At 64.8% G+C, this 25,762-nt stretch overlaps 4 protein-coding genes across 21 annotated transcripts in view; 1 reads left to right on the top strand and 3 right to left on the bottom strand.

Moving 5' to 3' along the window:
• PHRF1 (PHD and ring finger domains 1) overlaps positions 1 to 12,458 on the top strand; it is a 29,646-nt gene extending 17,188 nt beyond the window's left edge. For 4 of the 15 annotated variants that reach the window (XM_089914252.1, XM_089914253.1, XM_022565255.3 and 1 more), the window contains 12 exons: positions 907 to 1,004; positions 1,207 to 1,445; positions 1,977 to 2,103; positions 5,469 to 5,596; positions 6,042 to 6,223; positions 6,616 to 6,735; positions 7,266 to 7,420; positions 8,041 to 10,626; positions 10,861 to 11,006; positions 11,204 to 11,479; positions 11,569 to 11,697; positions 12,110 to 12,458. In XM_089914252.1, coding sequence (XP_089770378.1) covers positions 907 to 1,004; positions 1,207 to 1,445; positions 1,977 to 2,103; positions 5,469 to 5,596; positions 6,042 to 6,223; positions 6,616 to 6,735; positions 7,266 to 7,420; positions 8,041 to 10,626; positions 10,861 to 11,006; positions 11,204 to 11,479; positions 11,569 to 11,697; positions 12,110 to 12,253 — 4,330 coding nt within the window. In that variant the 3' untranslated portion in view covers positions 12,254 to 12,458. The other 11 variants (XM_089914254.1, XM_089914251.1, XM_089914249.1 and 8 more) reach the window with 10 other exon arrangements.
• A 527-nt stretch (positions 12,459 to 12,985) lies between these two features.
• On the bottom strand, positions 12,986 to 16,129 carry IRF7 (interferon regulatory factor 7). 4 transcript variants are annotated; one of them, XM_022565266.3, is made up of 9 exons: positions 16,034 to 16,129; positions 15,528 to 15,846; positions 15,278 to 15,440; positions 14,976 to 15,183; positions 14,596 to 14,657; positions 14,342 to 14,495; positions 13,485 to 14,012; positions 13,288 to 13,406; positions 12,986 to 13,198 (listed from the first exon to the last, which is right to left on the bottom strand). In XM_022565266.3, the coding sequence occupies exons 2-9, from the start codon at positions 15,545 to 15,547 to the stop codon at positions 13,031 to 13,033; spliced, it is 1,422 nt and encodes a 473-aa protein (XP_022420974.1). In that variant the 5' UTR covers positions 15,548 to 15,846; positions 16,034 to 16,129; the 3' UTR covers positions 12,986 to 13,030. The 4 variants fall into 4 exon arrangements, with proteins under 4 accessions (XP_022420974.1, XP_022420975.1, XP_089770395.1 ...); XM_022565267.3 differs by having other exon boundaries at positions 16,096 to 16,114; XM_089914269.1 differs by having other exon boundaries at positions 15,528 to 15,909; positions 16,034 to 16,104.
• Positions 16,130 to 17,339: 1,210 nt separating this feature from the next.
• On the bottom strand, positions 17,340 to 23,565 carry CDHR5 (cadherin related family member 5). Its single transcript, XM_089914285.1, has 13 exons — positions 22,825 to 23,565; positions 22,416 to 22,466; positions 21,203 to 21,295; positions 20,968 to 21,069; positions 20,499 to 20,882; positions 20,069 to 20,159; positions 19,833 to 19,930; positions 19,525 to 19,725; positions 19,307 to 19,420; positions 19,146 to 19,230; positions 18,751 to 19,059; positions 18,065 to 18,240; positions 17,340 to 17,793 (listed from the first exon to the last, which is right to left on the bottom strand). The coding sequence occupies exons 1-13, from the start codon at positions 23,131 to 23,133 to the stop codon at positions 17,356 to 17,358; spliced, it is 2,451 nt and encodes an 816-aa protein (XP_089770411.1). The 5' UTR covers positions 23,134 to 23,565; the 3' UTR covers positions 17,340 to 17,355.
• A 676-nt stretch (positions 23,566 to 24,241) lies between these two features.
• SCT (secretin) lies at positions 24,242 to 25,496 on the bottom strand. The gene is made up of 4 exons (XM_022565393.3): positions 25,329 to 25,496; positions 25,125 to 25,226; positions 24,952 to 25,044; positions 24,242 to 24,734 (listed from the first exon to the last, which is right to left on the bottom strand). The coding sequence occupies exons 1-4, from the start codon at positions 25,412 to 25,414 to the stop codon at positions 24,611 to 24,613; spliced, it is 405 nt and encodes a 134-aa protein (XP_022421101.1). The 5' UTR covers positions 25,415 to 25,496; the 3' UTR covers positions 24,242 to 24,610.
• Between the last annotated feature and the right edge of the window lie 266 nt (positions 25,497 to 25,762).

Raw genomic sequence — 25,762 nt, forward strand, 5'->3', positions numbered from 1 at the left:
TGGGGTTCTGGGTGCTCCCCGGTCCTTGGTGCCAGCCTGCCGCGTCCCAGGAGGAGCAGCCTCCCGCCGTCCGTCCCCGGGGTGCTCGGGTGAGGTCCAGCCAGGGGGTCGGGGCAAGCTTCGCCCTGTGGGTCTGTCTTGGACCCTCACGCAGGGCAGGGCTGTGAGCAGCACGCGGCTTCAAAGCCGAGTCCAGCCTGGGCTTGGGTGTTCAGTGTGGGCTTGGCGCTGGTTTCCACCTGGCCTGGCTCGGTGCCATCTCGGACACTGGGATGGAGTTTGGAGGGTTCCGGCACCGGCGGCCCATGCTAGCGGTGGCTCCTCCAGCAACTGAAAAGCAGACGCTGTTGGGTGGCGCTGCCGTGCGGGGTGTTAGTTCCTCGGAGACTGGCCTCCCAAGATGGTGGCTGCCACCCCGCCGCTGTCAGGGTCCAGCTGCCGCTCTCTTAGCTCTGTCCCTCCAGATGGTACGTCCCCTGGGGAGAGTTTGGCGGCCGTCAGGGTCCCCTTGGAGGGCAGAGATGCCCAGAAGCCTGTGGTGGGGGTCCATCCACCCAGAATGCCAGTGGGAGAGTGAGAAGACAGGTGTCTGCAGCTCCAAGCGCGCAGGCCCTCTGAGCAGGCGGACTCCCCCTTGGCCTCGGGTGGGGGCATCCAAGTTAGTCCTGGCAGAGCTCACGATCGGGGAGGGGGCGCTGTGTCCCTGGTCAGGGCCCTGCCCTCATGACTTCACTTAACCTTCGTCACCCCCACAGGCCGTCTCCAGGTGCCGTCACGTTGCGGGGTAGGGCTTCCACACGTGGATTGGGGGGCCACGAGATCACAGCAGGGTGTGTTGTCAGGTGGCCTGTCATAGGGCTCGCTTGGCTGGGACAGTGAGGCTGGGGACACCGTCTCGTTTCCTAGGTACCACATGGAGTGTTTGGACCCCCCTCTCCAGGAGGTGCCAGTGGACGAGTGGTTCTGTCCGGAATGTGCTGCCCCCGGGGCCGCCCCTGCTGCGGGTAACACACTGCCCCCCCCCAGGTGGCCCGGACCCTTCCTGTGGGGCCGGCCCCTCGTCCCAGGGAGATTGCGTCCGGCTCTCCAGCAGGGGTGGCTTTCGGTTGCACTCCTTGGGCGGGGCACGGGCTGGAGACGGGGTTGGCTGATGGGGGTCTAGGAGCCCAAGCTCCAGGAAGACACCCCCTGTGCCCCGTTTCCCAGAGTCCTCCTACCAGGGCCAGGGCTCAGCGGAGTGCACGTCAGCCCGGGGTGTTTTCTTCCAAGACGCGGGTCCCGTGAGCGAGGAGGAGGTTTCCCTGCTCTTGGCCGACATAGTGCCCACCACCAGCCGGCTTCAGCCACACGCAGGGAGGACCCGGGCCATCGCCAGGACACGGCAGAGCGAGAGGGTCCGAGCGACGGTGAACCGGAACCGGATCTCCACAGCCAGGAGGATCCAGGTGGGTGCTGGTGGCCTCGCATCCTGGCCACGTGCAGGGAACAAAGCCAGGTGGGCCTGAGGCGGCGGCAGCAGTGGAGAGCTGGCCCTGGGGGTGCTGGGCAGTCGGGTCCGGCCAGTGGTTGGTAGCCCGGCCCATGGGTGCATCGTGGAAGCTGCCGGGGGTCCCCTGCCTTGCAGCTGTCACCTGCCAAGGCCGTAGTACTGAACTGAGAGGAGCTGAGAGGACTTCATGGGGAACGTGGTCCCGGGACCCCACCACAGATGCCCACAGTCCCTCCTGGCACCTCCGCCCTCCACTCTGAGGCCCGCAAGCCCTCCTTGTTCTGCATCCTTGCCTGCTCCTCGGGAGGCCTTCCCAGACCCCACTTCCCACTGGGCCCTTGGGGAGCCCCCAGCAGCCTGCCTGATGTCTGCTGCTGCCAGGCTGAGGCGTCCAGCCTCCCGGGGGCTCAGGGGGCTCCTCAGGGCTCCCTCAAGGGGCCTGAGGCGGCTCCGGCCCCCCTGACCAGCGCCGTCCCGTGCTGTGCAGCACGTCCCGAGGTACCTCATGTCTCCTCTGCTGGACGAGACCATCGAAGCTGTGGCCGCTGGGCTGAGCACAGCCGTGTACCAGCACCCCGGGCTGCGAGCCCCTGCCCGTCGGAGGAGGAAAGCAGGTAGGAAGCTCTGGCTTCCAGTGGTGGCTGCCATTCCTGTAGCCTGGTTTCCGCAGACCGTCGCGCAGAAGGCCCTGCAGGCCCAGGGGTCTGGGTCTGGTCCTTCCCGCTGAACCCCCCCAGGGTGCTGTTCATGCAGCAGCGCCCTGCATGTGCATCAGGGTGGCACAGCCTCCCCAAAGTTGATCGGGGAAGAGTCCCCAAGGACCTTGTGGAAGATTCGCGATGTTTTCTCTAAATTGGGCAACACACAGGTGAAGTCCCATACCTGGCTTTTCTGGGTGGGAACGGCTAAAATGATGAATTCAGTGTCTTTGCTGGTTTTGGCGCTGTTCACGCTTTCTAGTCCTTTTCTGTGCTAGTCTCGGTAATTTTGTCCCAGTAAGTTCCATTTTTCTTTGGTAGTCGACATCCCTGCCTGGGGAGAAGCTTTCACCCCAGTTTAACATCCTTGGCGATTTCTGGGTCTGTGCTCCATTTATATTCATGGGTTGGAATTCTCCAAAGAGAGCTTTCCTTTTTCTCCTTGACTATTCATTTAAACCAGTAGATGTGGTTTCCTGTTTTTTTCAGTGGGTTGCAATCTGTGGTCTTTTAAAAATCAACATTATTGAGACATACGTTTTCTGTGATGAGCACACCCACTCTGGGCGTATGGTTCCCGGTGAGACCGACGAGGCTTCCAGCCGGTGCCCCCACTCCCCAGGCAGCCCCTCCAGGCACCTGCCGTCCTGTCGTTGGCGCTAGCTGTGCCATCCTCGGTTCTCACTCGTGAGGTCTTGAGTGTGTGCTCTGGTTTGTCGCTCAGCACAGTGATTGGGGGCCTGTGTAGTGGGTGTCTGGGGTTAATTTCTGTTTATTGGTGAGGAACATGCCACGGCACGAACCACCCCAGCTTGTCCACCTGCCTGTGCCGGGCATTTGGGTTGGTTCTGTAATGAAGCTGCTGTGAGTATCTTTCCTGCAGGCAGGTGTTTCCACTGCTCTGGGTCGGTAGAGAGCAGTAGACTAGTTGGTGCAACCAGTGAACGTGTGTTGGAGGTGACTCACCCCCTGCGCTCCCATCAGCAACGTGCGCGTTGTAGCTGCGCTGCGTTCTTGCCCACGCTCGTCCTCCCCATCCCCAGCGGGCGTGTGTGTGTCTGGTTCCGCTGCCCTGTGTGACCCTGCCAGGTGCCAAGCGCATATGTGCTCCCGGAGAGCCCTCGCCCCCGAAGAGCTGAGCACAGAGAAGACACCCAAGGGCCGCCGGTGGGTGGTCCTGGTTCGCAACCCCGTGTAGTAGATGGAGCCAGGAGCTGTACCCCGAGGTCACGCTGATCACTGCCTTGAAGTTCAGGATGAGAGAGGTTTTGCTTCTCGTATTTTCTGTCTGGATCTCCTCTCATGTCCAGGGTCTCAATTCTCAGTCCCAGCAGTTGCTCCCTTGCATTTCACAGACCCGTCCCAGGATAAGAGCTGGAGGTGCTGCAGCTCCTGGAGAGACGGGCTCACTTCTCCCTTTGTCCCGAGTGGCCCCCACGCTTGGCTGTTACATCTTTGCTATGAATATTTCACACTTTTTTAAAAAAAATTATTTATTTAATTAATTTATTGGCAGCTTTGGGTCTTCATTGCTGCGCGCGGGCTTTCTCTAGTTGTGGCGAGCGGAGGCTACTCTTTGTTGCGGTGCGCAGGCTTCTCATTGCGGTGGCTTCTCTTGTTGCGGAGCACGGGCTCTAGGCGCGCGGGCTTCAGTAGTTGTGGCTCACGGGCTCTAGAGCGCAGGCTCAGTAGTTGTGGCGCACAGGCTTAGTTGCTCCGCGGCATGTGGGATCTTCCTGGACCAGGGCTCGAACCCTGGTCCCCTGCATTGGCAGGCAGATTCTTAACCACTGCACCACCAGAGAAGCCCAATGTTTCGCACTTTTTACAGACGTAGTCACACTGTGGAAGCGCAGGGAGACAGGAACAGCACCCTGTGACCGTCTTGCCATGGCCTGGTGACTCCTGGCCGGGGCTGCTTCGTCTCTCTCCACCCCCTCCCCCTCTGTTATTTTGAAGCAGCTCCTCATTTTACCTCTAAGTGTCTCACAATATGTTTCTGGAAGAGGGAGTCTTTCTTTTGATTGAACAACGAGGCCGTTGTTACACCTGAGGAGATGAGCAGTGATTGCGCAGCACACGGTGAAATAGCTGGTCGGGGTTGAAAGTTCTAATTGTGTCACAAATTGTGATGGAATTAAAAAAAATAGTTTACTTGAATCTCGAGCCAAAGGAGATCTGTGTTGCACTAGTGGCTGCCTGTTAAGTGTCTCTGTGTCCTCTTGACTGGGGGTGATGCAGGGTCTCCTATCCTGGCGCATCCCTCGTGGGCAGGTCTCACCTGCTCCGGCTGGGCGGCTGGAGCCCCGAGGCTGGCTCAGGTGCAGTTGGGCGTTTCGTTGGGTTGGTGGGGTGTTTGAAGGGTTGCTTGGGTTGGGGTTGGGGGTCCTCCCAGCGGGCAGCTCCGCCAGGCTCTCTGTTCACAGTCAGGCAGCCCCGGGGCTCAGGTCTCAGATCCATGAAGTGACGGAGGAGGTGAAGGAGAGGCTTCCTCCTGACGGGCTGCTTCCAGGAGTGCAGTTTCCGTGGACAGCACGGGCTCGCTGGCGCCTCCGTCTGTTTCCTTTGTTGAGCAGTTCTCAGAACCCCCGAGCTGCTTGTAGCATCCTTCAGTGGAGATCAGGTAGGGCTTTTAGCTTCATCGCGAGATCACAGGTTCAAGTGTAGCGGAAGTGCTTTAACAGCACACGTCTTCTCGGAACCTGCTGTTTCTGTGCTGGGGTTCCTGAGAGTTCGGGGGTGCTGGAGCATCACAGAACTAGGGCGCCCTGTGGCTGCCATGGCTCGTCCCCAGTCAGCCCGTAGCGCCCCAGGGTGGCTGAGGGGGACGGAACGCTGCTGGGTTTGCAATGTAATCCTCAGGATACGTTTTACTGGACACGTACCGTGAGGTCATCTGTTTCCAAGCCTCTGGGAGAGTGCTTCTCCGGGGTGAGACCACCAAGTGGATACAGAGCTGGGAGCCAGTGTTTCCTTTTACTTTTGATTATTAGGGTTTGTGTTTTCTAATTTAATTTTGTTTCATAATTGTGTAAAATAATCTGCCGGTTCTAATAATGAGGTCTACAAATCAAAGTAGGCTCAGACCTACTCTGTTTTTGCTTTGCACTGCCTTCCCCCTCCCCTCCTCTGTGGCGAAGTATGTAAAACCCTATAACAAAAAAAAATAAAAAGAGGAAGGCCCCAGGCCGGGATGGACAGTTGTCGTCCGCTGGGTCTTGGGGGGGACACCTGGGGTGGGGCGCACAGTGAAGTGCGCGCTGTCAATGTGCTCTTTGTAGGAAGACGGAGGAAAGTGTCGGGAAGAAAGAAAACCCAGTCCAGATCATCTGTGAAGAGCAGGAGCTCGGGGACGAGGTCCAGGAAACGCCAGGGCCGCGTGAAGAAGAGTAAAGGGAAGAAGATAAAGGTAGCGTCGGATGGGGGATCACGCTGGGCGAGCTTCAGTCCTGTGTGTGGGTAGATAGTGGGAGTCGTAGAAGGACCCTTTTTTTATAATTACTTAGAGACTCACAGATAAATATGCACGTTTCTGTAGCACGGATTGAAGATGGGGCTGAGACAAGATGTGTTCTGGGCCCCGCAGAGCGGCTCCTGGGACCGCGGGGGGCGCAAGGGGCTGGGCTACAACCCGTCAAGGCGCTTGTGCCCTGGGGTGCCGGCATCCGGTGTGAGCCGGGTGGGGGTGAGGCCCAGGCGGGGTCCTCACGTGTGATGAGTACACGTTACCCTCAGGCTGCAGGACCGTGGCTACTCGGGCGGCTGTGTTTGGTGCTGCGGATTCGTAGTTGGAATGGAGGCTGTAGATTTCAGCCCTGTGGATCAGTGTTTCTCCCTCTGTCCCCTGGGTTCAGAATGAAGCCACAGCTCGTTCCCGCATCGCACGGACGCTGGGCCTCCGCAGGCCAGCCCATGGAGCCTGCATCCCCTCGGTGTACAAGCCTGCAGACCCCTCTCTGGGGCTGATGCGTGCAGACATCGGGGCAGCCTCTCTCTCCCTGTTTGGAGACCCTTATGAGCTGGACCCCTTCGACAGGTGACTGCAGAGGGGGAACTGGGGGGGCTCACTCTTTTCCTAGGCCCGTGGGCATGTCGCTCCTGGTGGAGGCATGGCTCAGCCTCAGAATTCGCATTTGTGAAATTCCTGCTTCCGAGTTGTTCTCAGAATTCTGTACCTACTCGTCCCCTAATTTGGAGAAAGATCTAACTTACTCGCCTGTCCCCCACCCCGTCCCCGCTCAGAGACTCGGGCAGCTGCTGACAGAAAACCGCTGCACGGGGCCTGGGTTCATTGTTGAGTCTCGAGGGCTGCCGTGGGGGTAGTGCTTAGCCCGCCTGTGCCACACGCTGCTGAGAGGTAGGGGGGTGGCCCCCTGGGCCTCGATGTGCAGGGTCACCCCGTGCCCTTTGGCATGTGTCCTCCTCCAGCAGTGAAGAGGCATCTCCGAGCCCTGCTTCCCCTCTGAGCATCAAGAGGAGGATCCTGTCCCGGTCAGCCCTGCGGTCGCACCAGCCTGTGGCCAGGCCCGTCTCCATGGGGCTCTCCAGGTGTGTCCTGGGGGACAGGATGGCCGGGGCGGTGGTGTGGGGTGGGGCCCCAGGCGTGCCAGGACCGTAGGCTCCATGTTGGGCTGGCGCTCTGCCACCTGGCACCCACGGCCTCTCCTGTGGCCTGTCCTCTGGCTCTTGGTTGAGGAAGTGCTGCGGCCAGTCCCAAGCCAAGGGCACAGGGACGAGGTGACAGCCCCAGAGGCTGCCTCCGTGTGCCTAGCTCTGCTGCAGAACCCACAGCAGGGAGGGGCCGGGCAGGGAGCCAAGCTTTTTCTCTGTTTGACCCTCCAAAAGAAAGACTTAACCAACTCTACCAGTCGGCGTTGCTCACGAGCTCCTGCCTGTCAGTGAGTGGAGCCGGGGCCAAAGCCTCGGACGACTCGACCCCCCCCACCCCATCTTCCTTTAGTCCGAGCTGCCGGGTGGGTCTCACCCCTCCCCTCGGGGCCACTGCCTGCTGCCTGGGTGTGGAGGCGCGTGGGCAGGAGGGCCGTGACCGCTGGGCCTGCCCCGGGTCTGCCCTGCAGGAGGAGCGCTCCCGCCATGGCGCCCCAGCCGGAAGTGGATGCGGACCCCGGCCCTGACCTGCTGGGGAGCATCCTGTCAGGCCAGAGCTTCCTGATGATGAACGGCGCCGACATCGTCATCCACCGCGATGGCTCCCTCAGCGCCAAGAGGGCAGGTGAGGAGCCTCTGCGCACGGCCCGCCGTCCCCACCTCTGCGCGCCTGGAGATGAGGACATGCGTTCCTCCAGGGACAGTCGTGTGGTGTGACCCAGCGGCTCTAGGGTTTGCTTCCGAGTGTAGGTGAGGGTCCTGAGGGACTGAAGATGCCTGTCCCACCGCTTTCTGATAACACATCTATCTGTTGGGGGAGTTACCAGGCAGCCCACAGGCCCTCCTTGCTGTCCGCAGCTGCCGTCTGCTCTCACAGCCCCAGGAACCAGCGTGGAGCCCTCTCCACGGATCTGGGCCCCAGCGGGATTCGGGCCCGGGGGGATCTGGCCATGGAGGGCAGGGTAGGCTGCATGGGCGTGGTCATTGGTAGACTGGAGTGCTACCCTGTTTTCAAGTGTCCGTCACGGGCTCAGGCTCCTTCTGATCCACAAATAGCGTGAAGATAGTGTATGAAGCAGAAGGGGCTGCTGGGCAGCAGCAGAGTGAGCCTCCAGCCCCGTCCCTGTGCCCAGCCAGAGTGAGCGGGAGTGGAAACCGTGCACCGTTGGGAGGGTATTCTGAGAAGGGTGGAGCTTTTTAAGGATGGGGGTGGGGACTGATGGCTGTTTGCCTTTTGTCTTTTAGCGCCAGTTTCTTTTCAGCGAAACTCAGTTGGTCCATCCAGAGGGGCAGAAGGCGCCGGGTCTGGGGCCTGCCTGCAGCCCAGAGGGACTCAGTCAGGAAGCGGGCCAGAGAGCTTGGGGTCCAGCTGTCCAGGCAGGGCTACCCCGGGCACACCCCCGGCCCCGCCCACCCCCGCCCATGTCCCTGCGCTCACGTTGGGGGCAGCTGTGAGACTGGACTCCTTGGTGACCCTTCAGTCAGGCCAGGCTCAGACCTTGTCCAGCGTGAGCAGACCCAGCTTAAAACAAAGTGACGGCCCCCGATTTAACGGCGACAGCAAGCACCCTCCGCCTCTTAGGTCTGCGGCATTGAAGACCTCGAATGGTAGCTCTAACTCGCCTTCCGAGAGCACGGTGCTGGGACAGGCCCCGAGACCAGCTCCCAGGAGGACGGACATCTCCGAGCTCCCCAGGATACCAAAGATCAGGAGAGACGACAGGCGGGTGGGCGAGGTCCCTGCCGGCGGGCAGAGTGTCGAGATTCCCAGCTCCTGCATCAGCCGGCTGACGGGCAGGGAGGGCCCCAGGCAGCCTGGCTGTGGCGCCAGGGCGGAGGGTGAGCCCAGCAGCAGGGGCGCTCAGGAGCCCAGCACGCGCTCGGGGGGCGGCCCCCAGCCCCCTGCCCCGCTGGGCCCCTCCCGGGGGAAGGGTGTCGGCTCCACCTTCGAGAGCTTCAGGATCAACATTCCTGGGAACACAGCCCATTCCGGCAGAGTCCTCAGCCCCGGCTTCTGTAACACGTTCCGGCCCGTGGACAGCAAGGTGCAGAGAAGAGAGAGCCCTGTGCCCCTCTTCTCCGTCAGGAAGACGAAGCAGCTGAAGAGCGAGATCTATGACCCCTTCAACCCCACCGGCTCTGACTCCAGCTCGGCCAGCAGCAGCCCCGAGCACCCGGGCTCTGGCCTCCTGCCCTCTGAGATCACGCGCACCATCTCCATTGACAGCCCCAAGGCCCCCGTGCTGCTGCCCGTGCGCTGCGTCACCTCCTACACGGTGCAGACTGGCATGGGGAAGGAGCCCGAGCCCCCTCAGGGGCCCTGCGGCCTGCCCGAGCTCCAGGGCGAGGAGGAGCCCATGGCACAAGCACAGAGGCCGTCCCCGCCAGAGCCCTGGGGGGACGAGGACCCACCACCCCGCAGCTCCTTCTTTGGCTCAGAGGGGCGGACGGTGACTTGTGTGACTGCGGTGGAGCCGGACGCCCCACCCAGTCCGGACGCCCTGCCCGCAACCACCCACAGGGTCGTGGAGCTGCGGTCCCCCACCCGTTCCCGCTCCAGGTCCAGCTCCCGCGGTGGGAAGAAAGCCCAGAGGCCGAGGGTCGCCACCAGGGAGCACCGGAGGGCCCGCTCAGGGTCCCGCTCGTCGCGCTCGGGGGACAGGAGCTCGCGGTCTGCGTCGCCACCGGCAGGTGAGGACCAGGCCAAGAGGCACCGGCCCAAGGCCCGGGATCGGAGGTCTTCCAGCGACCGCTCCAGCAGCCGCGAGCGCACCAAGCGGAGAAAGGCCAAGGACAAGAGCAGGGAGAGGAGGAGGGGCTCCTGGGGCCGAGGCCGGCGGAGGTCCCGCTCCCGCTCCGGCAGCCCCGGCAGCTCCTCCCACGAGCATCGCGAGGGCAGGAGGAAGAAGAGGCGGAGGTCGGGGTCTCGGGGGAGGGAGTGCTCACCCCACAGCAGCCTGGAGAGAGCCCGGAGGCCCAGGCACCCCCGGGAGAGGAGGGAGAGGCCCGACAGGGAGAGTGCCGCGCGGCTCCGAGACAGGCGAGGCTCCTGGGAGAGGAGGCGGCGTAGGTCCAGGTCACTCAGCCCCGAGCACAGGCCCCGGGAGCACCGGCGGCCTCGGTCCCGTGAGAAGCGCCCACGGCCCCGCCCCCGCTCCCCGGAGAGGAAGTTGGCTCCGAAAGAGGCTTCTCCGACACCCCTTCCCCAGGGGGAGCCCAGGCTGGACAGGGAGCCCCCGGCCAGGCCCCTGGCCTTGGCAGGAACAGATGCCTTGCTGGAGGGGTCTGAGGCCGACAAGCCCCCCACAAAGGTCCCCCCAGTCCTGGAGGTGCCAGCCGAGTACCCCCCCGAGGATCTGGATTACGGTGACTCCGTGGAGGCAGGGCACCTCTTCGAGGACTTTTCAAACGAAGCCATCTTCATGCAGCTTGATGACATGAGCTCCCCGCCCTCCCCAGAGAGCACGGACTCCTCCCCAGAGCGAGGCCTCCTGCCCAAGCCCACTGGGCCCCCGGCTGGCCAGCAGCACGACGCTGGCCTGGCCGTGGCCATCATCCGCAGGGAGGTGTCTCGGATCCACGGTGAAGATGTGGCGCAGCCCCTGCCCAGGATGGAGGGCCCTCGAGAGGAGCACTTGCTCCAGCAGGACGCGGCCGAGGCAGCCACAGCTCCCTGCGCTCTGGGAGGCCAAGCCATGGGTGGGGTGCCTGCGGGGAAGGAGGAGGGTCCCTCTCAGAACCCCCTGCTGCGGGCTAAGGCGCTGGTGAAGAGAGTCACCTGGGACCTCCAGGAGGTGGAGAGCGGTGCCCCGGCTGAGGACAGAGGCCTGCGTGAGTAGGCGCTTGGGCGGGGTGGGGCAACGGGGCGGGATACAAGGATGGCTCAGAGCGACCACCACGGAGTCTTCTCCCTGGATGGCTCACGGGCCTCCTTGGTCATGCAGGGAGATGGCCACGGCCTGACCTGTGGTCCTTGCTGCTGGGATGCTTTTCTGGAATTTTCCAGCCAGGAAACAGCCTTCTGGCGTGGCCACAGAGCACCCACCCCCCTGTGTTGGCCCTCAGGGACGCCGCTTCACAGGCCGCAGAAGCCCCGGGAAACCGAGGACGCGGGCCCCGTGGCTGCGTTCCAGCAGGCTCCCTTCTCTGAGCCCCCTCCCCCTGGTTATGTGCTTCCAGAGCCTGGCTTTCCTGATGCTGACCCTTCTCAGGTGGGCGCCTGGCCTGCAGGGATGTGGCGTTGGGCTCAGGCCACTCAAGCTGGGCCGGGTTGGGGCTGAGGGCCTCATGCACCAGCCCCTTTCTGCCGGGGCTTTTAGTGGTTCGGGAGTGGGGGTTGGGAGCACGTTGCCTTGGGCACTGGGGCACCGAGCTCTGCAGGGGCTGAGCGGGCTGTGCTCTCGCCCAGGTACAGAGCCTGAACCTGCCCCCCACTCCGGCTCTGCCTTCGAGTGTCCCACCATACGCACCTGTCAGCCAGCCCGCGGTCCAGTTCCTCTTGCAGGGGAGCCTGCCCCTGATGGGCTGCGGGGTGGCCCAGAGCCCGGCCCCAGTGCCCACCGTCCTGACTGCAGCCTCAGAGCCGGCTGGCCATGCTGCCACTGTGACCACCGCCGCTGCCAACAGCTCCGAGGAGAGAACAGCTGCTCCCAGGCCAGCCTCGGAGAAGACCAAGAACGAGGAGGTGAGTCCCGCCCCTCCTTCCTCCAGGGACTGAGGCGGGTGGGTGGGTGGGAAGCCAGGGGCCAGTGGTCTCACAAGTGTCCCCCCCAGTACATGAAGAAGCTGCACGTGCAAGAGCGGGCTGTGGAGGAGGTGAAGCTGGCCATCAAGCCCTTCTACCAGAAGAGGGAGGTGACAAAGGACGAGTACAAGGACATTCTGCGCAAGGCCGTGCAGAAGGTGGGTGTGGGGTCCGTGAGCCCAGAGAGAGGGGCTCCGGCCCCAGGGTCGCTCGGCCACATCCTGGGCGCAGCTTCAGGCCAGTTGTAGCCACGCCTCATTGATGCTTCGGGGGTATAAAATGCTGGTGTTTGTGAGGGGCTTACGACTGTGTCCTCGTGACTTTAGTTAAAGAGGCTAAATGACACAAGATGTTTAACCCAGCTCGTGGGTAGGAAGTGAGACCCTGAGAGATGGACATGCCAGCTGATCTCAGTGGGACCCTCAGCAGCCCTTGAGGGGGGCAGAGCAGGCAGGCGCACGTCAGGCTGCCTGCTGTCCCTCATGGCGTGGTCCCCAGGGCTCCATCCCCATGATCCCTGACCACGCGGGTTTGCAGGGACATCCGGGTAACTGTGCGCCACTCCCCCAGATCTGCCACAGCAAGAGTGGGGAGATCAACCCCGTGAAGGTGGGCAACCTGGTGAAGGCCTACGTGGACAAGTACAGGCATATGCGCAGACACCGGCGGGCCGAGGCCGGTGAGGAGCCGCCTGCCCAGGGTGCCGAGGGCTGAGGCCTGCCCGGGGCCCTTCTGGCTGGAGTAGCCGAAGCAGAAAACTCCGGGCCACTCGCCCTCCCGTTTCCAGGGTTCCTGTGATCGCACGTGGTCTGTGCACGTGTCTTGCTCACAGTTTAAAACTGGACTTTTATATGTACATTATAGACACACACTGTTCCCATTGTGTTCTAATTTATCAAAAACGGATTATCTTTAGAAATGTCTTGATTGGCTCAGTACTTGGGCAAAGCCTTTGGTGATGAGAAACCAAAGGTGGGGCGGGCGGGCGGCGCTTCTCCCACAGGCAGCCGTCTGGCCCCAGGATCCCTCGTCTGCTCGCTGTGTTTTGTAATTGCTCGGGTTTATACTTGGGTCCGCCTCCCAAGCAGAGCAGTGTTGGCGGGTCTCGAAGGCCAGGGACAGGCTTTGGGCGCAGCACAGATGGGGAGCCCTGTTCACGGCAGAGGGGCCCCAGGTGCTGCCCCCTCTGGGGGCAGGGGGGACACATGTCCTGAGGGCCCTTGCGCTCTTGGAGCAGTTTGTTGGCTCTAAAGCATGCCCTGAGTTTCTTCACTGTGAAGTCAGGAGAACGGGTGTGCACAGGAGGCCTACGTGGACGGGGCAGGGGGCTCCCTTCCTGGGCCCACAGGTCACGGGCTTCCCGTGAAGTAGGGTGAACCTCGCATCCACAGTGCCCCTCCCAAGCCTCAGTCTCAAGCCTGCCCCTGGTCAGGACATCAGCACTGGTTCTTGGGATCTTTTTATTAGATCGGGAGGGGTTGGGGGCCCAGCCTAGCCAGGCTGCTCCGCCTCCATCAGGAAGTGCTCCAGGAAGTGCTCCAGGTCATCATAGAGGCTGTTGCAGCTGGAAAGGCAGAGGCTGAGGCTGCCGCTGTCCAGAGAGGACGCGCCTTCGCGCTGCACACCCTCCAGGTATGCCCGGCACAGCCATGGTTCCAACTGTGGGGAGGGCGCGGTCAGGTGGGGGGAGGGCTGTGTGCAGCCTCCCTCCCTCCCCCCACCCCCACCCCAGGGACCCTCCACCTCACCTTCACCAGGACCAGGCTCTTCTCCTTGGGCCTTCCCACTGACAGGTCCTGCCCAAAGCCCAGATAGATGGTGTAGTGAGGGGAGCCCCGGCGCCGGCAGGCCTCAAACTCCCCCAGTTCTGCAGGACAGGGCTTTGGTGAGGGGGGGTGGGGGGAGGCGGGGATGCTCTCAGCCCCAGGGCAGGTGCATCACTGACCTTGGAAGAAGGTGCTGAAGTCAAAGATGGGGGTGTCGCAGTTCCGGGGCAGCAGGCGGGCGGGGGTGGAGGAGCTGGCCGAGCCCAGGGGCCCTCCCACCTCCCAATAGACCTTACACTTGCCCAGGCGCCGGGCCCACAGCCTGAGACCCCGCAGTTCCAGCTGCAGGCCGGGGGCTACGTGCTGCAGCAGCTTCTCTGTGTAGTGGAGCTGCTTCTGGTCGGGCAGCTCGGCGGGGCTGGGAAAGGCTACTCGCTGGTGCTCTGAAGCCCCACCACCTACATCGGGGGGGCCATACAGGAGCACACAGCTCGGGCGCCCCACCACCTCTTGCAGCACTGTTCGGCCCTTGTACGTGATGGTCAAGTCCAGGGCCCCCAAGCTGGGCAGTGTGTGCAGACCGAGCTGTGAGCAGGTGGGACCAGCCACGTGCAGATGCCCTGCCATCAGGGTGCAGGCACTGGGGGAGGCTGTGGTGCGGGGCTCCGCCTCTCGGGGCTGCCAGGGGGCTGGGGGTGGGCCTGTGTCTGGAGAGGAAGGCAGGCCTGAGCTGGCACCCGAGCCGCCAGCTCCTCCCATTTCCTTCCACATGTTCCCTAGCTCCTGTTAGTTAGGCCTGGGGCTGTGGCGCCACATTTACTGTGGCAGGCACAACTCCCAAGCAGGGAGCTCTGGACCTGAGGAGGCTCAGCTGTGCCCAGCAGGGATGATGGCCCACCTCTGGCCAGCACTGTCCCTGCTGGGCACCCCCCTCCCCCGGGCCCTCTCTCCCCGGGGACTCTGCTGTCCTGCCTGTCTCTCCCCTTGGCACACAGAATTCTGCAGGGCAGAGCATCCCCCTCCAACAGCCCCTCACCAGGAGCCCCAGGGGCTATCGGCTCCACCCCACACGCAGCTTTCAGCACATGGTCCTCCAGGCAGCTCTGCTGCAGAGCCTGGATCAGTAGGTCCCCAGCATCTCCGGCTGGGCTTGGGGCACAGGGCTCAGGGCTCAGCCCGGCCAGCCCATCCTGCAGGAGAGGACAGACGGTCCCAGCATAACTCAGCAGCTCCCCAGCCCAGTGAGAGGGGGCGGCCCCAAAGTGGGATCCAAGAGGGCAGTGACCTTACCCTTGTAGGTGGGGCATCTTCAAGGGCCTTGTCCTCCCCCTGGCTAATAATGCCTGGGCTTTCTGAGGGAGAATTAGGGTTGGGGGAACACTGGACTTGCGACTCTGGAGTGGGACACCTAGGTGTGAATCCCTGGGCAGCTCCTCAAAGCTCAACCGCACTTCCCCTTCACTGATCCCAACAGGCCCATGAGCTTCCTCCCAGCAATCCCCAGTCCCCGCTAGCCGCGCCACACGCCCTCACCCCGGCCCCGCCATCCCCCAGCAATCTGGCACCAGCCTCTCCCATGCCAGTTTTCTAAAACCGAAAATCCGACCCAGCGGCTGCTCCCGGGACAGAGCCAAGTCTCCCTGCCGGCAGCCCTGCCGTGGCCTCCTCACCTCCGCACGCCGGCCCGGGGGTGACCATGTACACCTTATGAGGGTCGGTAGGGTCCCCCGAGTTGTCTTGCAACATCACGAAGCGCCGCGTACAATGCAGCGCGCAGCGGAAGTTGGTTTTCCAGGAAGCTCGGAGCGCACTCTCGGCGGTCGGCCGGGCACCTGCGCTGCTGCGGAGAGGCCACCTGCCGCGGGCCACAGCCCAGGCCTGGGGAGCGAGACTGAGTGGATTACGCGGCCCGGACACTCGGGCCTGGGCCTGGACCGGCCCTCCCCCGCCCCGGGCGGGGCTGGGGTCCCACCTTGAAGATGCGCGAGTCGGCCTCTCCCAGGTCCTTCCGCGCAAAGTGCTTCCAGGGCACGCGGAAGCGCGTTCGGGCCGCGTCCAGCCACCGTAGTCCCTCGTAGCGGCCGCTGCTGACCTCGCCCAGAAGCCAGTCTCCGAAGAGCACGCGCGGGGTCCCCCTGCGGGCGGAGCAGACGGGCGTCAGGGCGCGCGCGGGCCACTGGGGGCGTGGGTGGGGTCGGCAGCGGGCAGCGCGGCGGGCTCACCCGTCGGGAGCCACGGCCATTGCTCCCTCCGCAAGGGCCGGGCGTAGAGAGAGCGGCGCGCCCTCCGCGGCGAGGGCTGGGGTCGCGGGGGCAGTCGGGGGATGGCGCAGGTGAGAGGAGGGTTCCGCCTGAGTCTCCGCAGGTAGTCCCGGGTGTTGGGGTCCCAAGTGTTGGGGTCACAGATGGAAGTTGAGGACTTCTGGCCACGGTGTTGCCCAGGTGAGTCCTGGCCAAGGAGGCGATGGGTGTGGCTACAGATGCGGCGGGGCCTCGGGCACACGAGGGGCCACAGGTGTCGAGCCGGCGTCCGGGCTGGGCCCTGCGGGGGCGCGACGGGAACGGCCGTAGGAAAACGAAACCGCGCGCTGCGGGAAAACGAAACCTAACCCGCCCCACCCCGCGCGTCACCGCGATCTCCGCCTCCAGGTCCCCCAGTTCCGGACCCGTGCCCCTCGCCGTCACCCGCTCTGCCCGCCCCCTCCTGGTCACTGCTCCGCGGAGTGAACCTGGGGTCCGACGCGGCCGTCGCTGCCTTTCTCGCTCCGCGTGGGTTGGGAGTCCCGAGTACCTGGTACTGGCACCGCCGGCGCGGGAAATTTCGGCTCCGCTGGGGCTCCGGAGCAAGCGCTTTTATGGTGGCGGGGGCCGGAGGCGGGGCCGGGGCCGGGGAAGTCACGTGCTCCCGCGGGCGGGGGCGGGGGCGGCACTGGGGTCCTGGCTGCCGCAGGGCACAGCCCCTTCGGAGTCCAGCCGCTCCCTTCCCTCACCCAGCGCTGCGGGGGGCTGGGGCGCCAGCAACCAACGTGGTGGGAGAAGCAGTGGGATAAGTTGGGGACCCCGGGATCAGAAACAAAACCAGTCAGGTCCCTGAGCGGACGAGCGGGTGAGGGGGGTGCGTGGGAGGAGATGCAGCTGTGCTCTTTGGGTTCTTACCAGTGACAGTTGTCCAGGCAAGAATACTCAAATACTGTCGAGATTAAAATATTTGGAAAGGAATCGGAAATGCCTTTTCGTGAGGAAAAAACGCCAGTGATGCATAAGGGACAGTGGCGGTGGTCGGGGCTGAAGTCCTGACTGAGGGTCGACCCTGAGGAAGCCAGTGGAGGGGGCTCGGTCCCCAACTCCGTGGCTCTGGGTCGCGTCCACAGCCTCTGTCCTGTGCACCCACTGGCCCCACCTGCTGCCCGGGGCCCAGGGCCTGCTGGCCACTGTCGCACTGGGCCAAACCACCCGCCTCCACCCCGCACCGCCCGTCACAGCCCAGCCACCGGGACCACGTGCCTCCGAGGGCACCCCAGCGTGTTTACTGCCCTCACTGGAGGCCACAGATGCAGGAGTGCGACCCCCTGGAAGGTCCCCGGGCCCACGCTCTCCCAAACGAGTGTCCTTGAGGGTGGCTCCTGGCCACGTGGCTCCTCTGCCTCCCCCAGGGGAAGAATCTCTGTGTTGGGTCAGCCTGTGTTGGGTCAGCTGTGGTTAGACAAGGAGAGGAACTTCCTGGCCACCAGCTGGCACCGAGCCTGGGAAGCCCCGCGGGCGCAGCAGGTGGTTTACGGGAAACAGCACCCAGTGCTCTGGGCAGGGAACGACCCCGCCCACCCCTCTCCGCCCCCACGGCGCCCCTGGCGGTCCCTCTGAGGAGGACTCAGTGCAGGGCGGGAGCAAATGGACCACGTCCTGACAACCCCCACTGGCAGCCCCTTGGGGCAGACCCCACGCGTCCCAGCAGATCCGAAAATGTCACTTTATTCTGCGCAATGGAGTGGGGGGAGAGCCAGCAAGCCGACTCCAGTGATCCAGACTCGTCGGGAGAGGAGGGGCGGCCACACTAGAGGTAGATGGAGTCAGAGCGAGGCGCGTCCTGGGCACCCCCGCGCAGGCCCGCCTCTGCGCCCTCGTCGCCGCTGCCCTCGCTGCCCTCGTCGCCAGCACCGTCCACTTCCGAGGCAGGCGTGTTGAGGACCACCACGTCGGCCTCGGCCCCGATGTCCTCGCCGAACCACACCGCCTTGTAGCCACCCTCAGGCCGCCGCTCCTTGGTCAGGATGGACCTCACAGCAGCCGGGCCGTCCCCATCCAGGGCTACCGTAGGGGACTCGGCGACTCGGCGGAGGGTCTCCAGGCTGGGGGGCTTGGGTTCTGGGGGTGCAGGCTCTGGGGGAGCCGGCGGGACGGGACTGGATGAGGGGCTAGGAGCCGGTGCCCAGCTGGCCTCGTCGGGGTTGTTGAGGAAGGCCTGGTTGTCAAAGCCTTGGGGCTGGGGCTCCTGGGGGGCAGGCGGGAACCAGCAATCAACCAGACCAGGCCTGGGCTCAGACCACCCCTGTTCCCCCAGAGACAGGCGGCTAGACGCTCTGCCTCTCTCTGCCCTTCCCCCCATCTGTGGGCTATGGTGTGTACGCCCCGTCCCTCCTCACCTCTGCCCTGCATCGCCCGGATGGACTCCTGGCCTCCACGCTGCCTCTCTCTCCATCCTGCCGCTTCTCCACCGCCCCCCGTCCTCTCTCCTGTCCTTTCCCCCACCCCGAGGGCCTCACCAGCGCTTTGCCACAGCAGCACTTGAGTCGGTGGCCGTAGTGCTTGTGGACGAGGACTATGAGGGCGATGAGAGCCAGAAGGAACAGCGCGCTCAGCGCCCCGCCCAGCGCCGCCATATCCACCACCGAGAAGCGCAGGTCCTCAACGCGTCTTGCATAGGTCCCAGACGTCCCTGCTGGCAACACCGCTGCCCACTTGCTGTCCCACCGCAAGCACTCCCGGGCCAGCCTGGGGCAAGCTCGGGACACCCGAAGAGCAGGCTAGGGCTGGCCACCGGAGATGATGTTTGGAGGAGTGGGCGCCACTGACCCCCACCAGGGAGCCCCGATAGGCCGGGCTACTGGGAGCGGGGAGGGGTTCAGTGCCCACCAGTTCCAGGTGGGTGGTAGGGGGCCAACATGCCAGACAGGGAGCTGAGGGTAGCACGGGGCCCGTGGGCTGAATGGCCCTGGGAATTGGGGGTGTCGCTGGATCCTAAGTCTGGCCTCTGCCCTACCCTCCACACATCTTCCCTAGCTTACCTCCTGGGGCCCCCCAGGACCTGTCTCTTTGCCAGACCCCCCTTGGGGTTTCGTGGTCCCCATGGTCGTGCTGGGCCGACCTGGGGTAGACCCTACCCCACAGCGACCGCCCAGAGTCCTGAGTCAGAGAGCATGAGGGTAACTAGGGTAAATGGTGGTGCTACCTGTAGGCCGGGGGGTCCTGCTGGGTCCAGGGGACGTTGGCAGAGAGGTTCCTGGCTTTGAGGTCTGTGCTGAGCCCCCACTGGGTGAGGCTGATGGCAAGGAGGGGCTGGTTCCCGCACTGGGGGGCCCCCCAGGCATGGAGGAGGCCGGAGGCCTCAGAGTTGTGCCTGAGGAGGGGTGTGGGCTGCTGTCCCCACCAGAGCTGGTCGTGGAGGACCCCCAAGAGGGCTCAGGGGGCCGAGGGGCTTCCGACGTGGTGCCGCTGGAGGCTCTGGTTGTTCCTGCTGTCTCTGGGGACGTGGGGGGGCCTGGGGCCAGGGCCAGGGCTCAGGCTCGCCACTCCCCCTAGCAAGAAGCCCTCCCTGAGTCGACCCGGGGTCCCTGGGAGGCTCACCTGTGGGGGCGGGTTCCTGTTCTGAGACTTGAACCTCCACGACCGTGGTCGCTGTGCCTGAGGTCACCGTGTTCCTGGCCTCAACCTGGGCAGGAAGGGGGCTTGTCCCTCCTGGGCTCCAGCTTGACCCCTGGCCCTCGGAGATACTGCCCGCCTCTCACCTCTGCATAGAAGACCCCGGCGTGCACCAGTGAAGCGCCAGTCAGCATGGCCTCCCCGTCCATTCTGAAGTTAGAGTTGTTGGTGACCCGATACGTGATGGCCGAGTTGAGGTCCTGGACGTGGCCCCAGTGAGTCCTGAGCCCAGGCTGCTCCCCAGACCGCTCCAACCCCCCCAACGCAGGAGGCCGGGCAGACCCAGGGACCAGGCGGTGCCTACTGGGAACTCAGGATCCTGGGCCCGGATCCTCAGAGGCTGGGAGGGGGCAGCTGCATCCTTGATGACCACGCCCACCCCAGAGCCGAGCGCCACGGTGCCACGGTACAGGCTCTGGGGGAAGCGGGGCGGGCTCCCGCTGGCGGCCTGGGCCTCCACTGTGACCTGGGTCACCGAGTACCTGGCGTGATCCGCCTGCTCGCCCTGGGGGTTGGAGAGGCCGCAGTGACCAGCAGGTCCTTGAGGGGTGAGCCCTGTAGCCAGGGGCCCAGGAAGGGCCCGTGGAGACCTGGCCCTGTGCGGGCACCCACCTTGACCAGCAGAAGGAAGGTCTTGGGGCTGGGGATGCTCTTGGTCATGGTGAGGTTGCCTGTGTTGGCATCAATGGAGAACGAGCCATCCTCGTTTCCTGGGAGGACGGCGGGAGGGTTTGGCTGCAGTCCCCTCTGGAGGCCTGAAGTCCCAGTGTCACAGCTGGTTCTGCCCATGTGGGGACGGGGTCAGGGTGTTGCATGGAGAGAGAAGTTGGGGGCTGGTGCCCACTCACCCCTGATGATGCTGTACACAATGGGCTGATGGATGCCCCGGTCCCCGTCCACAGCGTAGATGGGCCCAGGATGCAGGATGAGGGGTCCTGACTGCGGGAACACGGAGGGGAGGGTACGCCGTGGAACTGGTGCCCCTCCCGCTCCCCTCAGGGAGATCTGGAGTAGCCCCAGGGGGCAGTCAGGGACCCAGGTCGGTCCCTGGGGTGAGGGACTGGGTCCCAGGGGCCTGGCTGGCTCTGCCCTGAGGACAGCTGGACCCTGTTTCCTCATTTGAATTTCAGAGGCCCTGTGTCCCACTTGCCACCACGGGGTGGGGCAAGATTGGTTTACGAAAAATCGTTCACATTTGCTTGAAAATCACAACCCACTCTGACCCCATGGCAGCCAGGCCCGTGCTCATGCTGCCCTGGTCCTTCACGGCCCCCGTACCAGTGTGTGGCCTGTGGGCACAGCCCCGTGGTACTGGGCTTCGACGCAGACAAAACCGTCAGAGTATGTGCAGGGCAGGAACCAGGGGGCCCGCAGGTCGGCGGGCTGCACCTCCAGGACCAAGGTGGCTGTGGCCGTGTGGCTGGGCTCCGTGTTCTCCTCTCGCGTGTCCTGCAGCACCGCAGCCCTGCCGTCAGGCCTGGGGGCCTGTGGCTGGAGCGGCTCGGGTGGGGCCGTGGGCGTCCGGGATGAGGGCGGGAGTGGCCTGCTCACCCGGACCAGCAGTTGGAAGGTCATATTCGGCCACCTGTCGAAGTCCAGTGACCGGTCCAGCCGCAGCTCTGGGCGGTTCGCGCCCACCAAAGAGAAGAAGCCGCTGGCACCCTGGGGAGGTGGGGGACTCAGCCTGGGACCCCGGGAGGATGCGCAGAGGTGGGGATACCCAAAGGGGAGGGCTGGGGGCACTGACCGGGGTCACTTCCTGGAGGGTGTAGAACAGGATGTCATCTTTGTCGAGGTCCTGGGCCTTCAGCTCTGTCTCGGGGATGACGACGGCATTCACTTTAGTGTCCTGGGGTACGGAGGGGGGTCGGTCTGGCCACGCCCGTGTCCCCAGGGTGAGACCCCCAGCCACTAGCCCTCTGCCCCCCATCCCAGGCGCCAGATGCCCCAGGTGGTGTGAACTGCTGCTCCCTTCCACTCACCTCCGGCACCCTTTGGACCTTGACTACAAAGGGGAACCTGGGCGGGTTGTCGTTGACATCCAGCACTGACACAAACACCCTCAGGCTGGTCACCTGGGGGAGGGAGGAGGGTCCCCGGCCCAGCGGCGTGAGCTCATTCTAGGCGCTGGGGTACAGTTCCCAAGACAGCTCTCTGCCTGGGGCTCCCGCTCCAGCAGGCGTTACAGACAAGGAACAGAAAGCAATTTTTTTAAAGCACAGAAGGTGCGAATGCCCTGGAGAAAAATAACGCAGGCACTGGGGGCGCAACCAGCAAAACCCCAAATGAGGAAAACGGCAAAACAATCGAATTTCTTCAAGCATAAGTCTCACGGAAAGTCAGGACACCATATGTTGAAAGAGACGTGAGAAAAACATCAACCAGCTGCATTGGGTGGACCTTGCTGGCAGGACGCTGTGAAAGACTGCTCTGGAGCTGGGGGGTGTGGGCGTTGGATGCTGCGCTGGCGAGGATCCCCTGCCTTTCCGTTAAGAAGAAGCGGCCTTGTCCGCTAGAGGCTCATCCTGAGGTATTTGCGGGTGGTGTGCTGTGGCGTTGGGCGGGGGGCACCCACGGGGCTCAGGGAGACCACACAGCTGACTGGTGCGAGGGGCCAGGGAGGCGGGCGCCTCTCCGAGGAGGTGACAGGGAGCAGCCGGGGTGGGGGGCTGGGGGCGCGGCGTGCCGCTGGGCCTTTATTCGCTTTATTTGGGAGGGCAGGGACCGCTGCTTGCTTTACCGGATAGTATCGTTCCCCTGCCATTCAGAGAGTGGACTGGGGTGGGCGGGGCCAAGAGGGGAACAGATGGACCAGCAGAAGATGCTGGTGTCAGGCCCAGTCAGCCGGCAGATTTGCTGGAGGACCGGCGTGGGGAGGGGGAAGTGAGGACTGAGCTGGCAGGGCGAGGCGCCTTTGGGGGGGCCTTGGATCTCAGGGTGGGGGTGTCTGTGGGGTGTGATGTCCATCCGGGGCCGGGTTTGTGAGTCTGCGGCTCGAGGCACAGTCTGGGCTGGGGGAAGTGTGGGCGTTGCTGGCACAGAGGTGACACTTGAAACACACCACTGGGTGAGGTCGCCAGGGAGTGACCGTGGGCCAGGCAGAGCAGGGCACAGAGGTCCAAGCCGGAGCCCTCTGACATCACGGGGAGGGTGGGGATGTGGGGATGCCGGAGGGGTTCTGGGGGGCAGACTCACCACAGTGTCATCCCTCTTGCACTCCAGGACTGCTTCCAGCATTGAGTTCTCCTGCGGGGGCGGGCAGGTGTGGGAATCATCTGGGCAGCTGGCCCAACCCCCGCCCCATTCCACAGGTGAGGAGACAGAGCGAGAGCAGCAGGTGCTGGCCCAGGGTCCCTGTCATCCATGCTGAGTCCAGAGGGCGGCGGGGCCCAGGCAGCTTCGTCCCCCGAGGGCCCCACCCCCTCAGGGCCAGCCCTCAGCCAAGCCTGGGGGCCCGAGAGGCCCCCTGGGCAAACTGAGACCCAAAGAGCCCCAGAGAGCCCTTCTCTGGGGAGGAGTGTGGGTGGCCGCCTGGGTCCCATGGAGGGTCGGCCACCCCCGCTGACCCCATGGGCACAGCCAGCCCTGGGCCCGCCATCCATACCTCGTAGTCCGGGGTCACATTGAGAAACAGCTGAGTCCCCTGGATCCGAAATGCGAAACGGGTGGACGAGGGTCCGAGGGTCACCTGCTGGCCCTCAGGGACGGTGATGTTGAGGAGTAGCTGCCCGGGACTCGTGTTCTCACCGACTTCGAAGGAGGTCTTTTCCACAGAGCAGACTGGAAGTTGGAGAGGAAGGGTCGGTGCCTGCCAGCACCCTGCCTGCCGCCCCGCCCCTCTGCCACTGCCCCCAGTACCCTGGGCCTGGGCCACGGCCACGAGCAGAGGAAGCAGTAGGGCCCAAGTCACCATCTCGGCAGGTGGGCGGCCCCGGGGGAGGCTGTGGGCCCGTCTGGCGTCTGGGACCCTCTGAGCGGCTGTGTTGCTGGCGCAGTCTCTGCCTGGGCGACCTTCGCCCCTGCCAGGCGCCGCCCCACTTTATGATCCTTTACAACGACTGCCGCCAACCAACCACAGGACTGGCCTCCACCAAGGGGGCCCCCGCTGGCCGCCGGCCAGGCCTCGCCGGCTGCCAGGAGGGGCAGACCAGGTGGTTACGCGGCTGGAACCGGGCCACATGCAGGGGCTGACAGGGGCTCAACCCACAGACCCCAAGACAGAGGAACCCAGAGCTGGTGGGCGGGCACTGGGGGCCTGGGCGGGCTGGGGCTGGGGTGGGCCTCTGTGTTTGCTGTACTTGCCCCCCAACCTGGGACGCCCCTCTGCTGGGCCCTTCTGCCAGAACCCTCGTGGGCACAGCTCCTAAGGTGGTCCGGGAGGTTCAGGCTCAGGCCACAGGTGTTCCCCTCCGGGCCCACCGCCTGTCCCCGAGTTTAGGGGACAGGTCTGGAAGGGAAAGGTTATATGTGTCCTAGGGACTCCCCTGCCTGTCCCAGAAACAAGCCAGCTTCTTCCAGGGGGCTGGGCGGGGTCACAGTGACAAGGATGGCAGTGCTTCGGGGCAGCTGGCAGCTGGGGGGGGACCCTGGGCCCCGACAGAGGGGCATGCTTGTGAGGGGCCCATGGCAGAGGCCCCCAACTGCCCCACCTCCATCTTTCCTCAGCCCCCTAAGCCCAAAAGCTGGGAGAGGACACTGGGTGGGGGAGGGGCTGCTGTGATGGGTCGGGTGGAGCCCTTCGCACCTCCAGGCCCCAGGCCACGCGCACCTGAAACACCTTCGCAGAGCAACCCTGAGCCTGTGGTCCTACAAGGCCTCCTGCAGCCTGGCACTTGGGGTGTCATCACCGGCCCTGCTCCACAGGCCCCGCGAGGTCAAGCCACCCATCCAGACTGCATGCCTGGACCGGGAGCCAGGACTCATGCTCAGGTCCTTTCACTGGGGAGTGGCCTCCTGGGTCCTGCCTGTCGCCTCTTCCTGCTTGGCCGAGCCTCCTTGCCCCCTCACCACTGCCCCCCGGGGCAGGATCTCTGGGACATCTCCCAGAGCCCCTGAATGTTTGCTGTGTGGATACCAGAGGTGCCGGGCGGCTTCCAGGGAGCTCAGTGGATGGGGCAGGAGATAAGGAAGCGGAAATATGAGGCTCCCCGCTGGCTTCCCAGGTTGAAAGGGCAGCTGGGCATAGCCACGGTCCTAGAATCCCGAGGATGGGTCTCTCCTTCCCTCTGGCAGCCGTGCCCTGCAGCAGCTTCCTCGATGGTACCCAGACGGCGCACAGAGCGGGCTCACAGGGCCAGGGTCTGAATTGCTCCTTTATTGGTGCCAACTGCAACCCCCCCTCCTCCGCCCCCCTCCCCTGTCCAGGCTCCCCTTGGGAGGTTCCTTCTTCCTCAGGGCCTCATCTGGGTCCCCTCAGCAGCAGGGATGGCCGGCTCTGACACCATGACCCCAGCCCTCAGTCCAAGAGGCATCTGGGGAGACCAGGCCTGATCCTCGGGGGGCCTCAGGGGCATCCTGCAGAGACAGCCAGGTTAGGGGTTGGGGTCTTGGTGCTGGAGACCGCTGCCCACCCGGCGAAACTGGGCCTTCTCTGGTCACCAGCGCTGACAGTTTCACCCTCCCAGACCCCTGGGCCATTGCTGTGTCCAGTTGTACCCGGGACCTGGGGTGCCCCAGGGAGAGAGGCTATGGGGCAGGGGATGGGGGATGGGGGGATGGGGCTGGTGCTCACCAGGCCTGCAGGGTGGGCGCGTCGGACCACAGCAGGCAGAGGTGGCCCTCCGCAGAGTTGGTCCAGGCTGTGCTGTTCTCTGTGTCCTGCTCGCTGCTCCCCACCCCAAGTCAGAATTAGTCTGGAGTTGGGGAGCCCCCTGGCAGGTCCACCCCCATCCCGCCGCCCCTCACCTGCGCTTCCCCACCAGGCCCTGCAGCAACCGCTGCAGCCGCGCGCTCTCCCGCAGGCGGCTGAGCTCGCTGGTGAAAGTCCCGTCCGAGTGTCGCGGGGCCCTGCGGAGGGGACGCGGAGGGGGCCGGGTGGGGTCAGGGGGTCAGGCCCGGGGCGGGGTGGGGGCGGGCGGGCGGGCGCGGGGCCCGGGGCCGCGGGCTCACCTGGGGGGCGCGGGGCGCGCGGCGCAGCCCCGGAGCAGCGGCGGCGGCAGCAGCAGTAGCAGCAGCAGCAGGGCCCGAGTGGCCATGGTGGGCGCCGGGCGGGGGCTGAGCGGCCGTCGGGCCGCGGCCCCTTTATAGCGGCGCCCGGGAGCGGGAGCGGGGCGGGCGGGGGTCAGCGCCGCCCCGGCTCCGCGCCGCCCGAGCCGCGCCCCATCGATCGCGCGGGAAGGTCAGGGCCGCCCCCCCAGCTGTCGCCCCGGCCGCCCGCCAGCCCCCACCGCCGCGGCGGCGCCCCTCGGCGGGCCCGCTGGGGTCAGGCGCCCGGGGACAAGGGGACCCCCGCGGGGGCGGCGGGCGGGACCTGTGGGGTGTCGGCCCGTGCAGTGACCTTTCCCAGTCGCCGGGCGCGGGGCGGCGGGGGAGCGGCGGGCAGG

This window comes from Delphinapterus leucas, chromosome 7 (genome assembly GCF_059928025.1).
Source record: "Delphinapterus leucas isolate spDelLeu-1000000601 "Yukka" chromosome 7, BTC_Dleu_Yukka2, whole genome shotgun sequence".
Classification (NCBI taxonomy): Eukaryota; Metazoa; Chordata; class Mammalia; order Artiodactyla; family Monodontidae; genus Delphinapterus; species Delphinapterus leucas.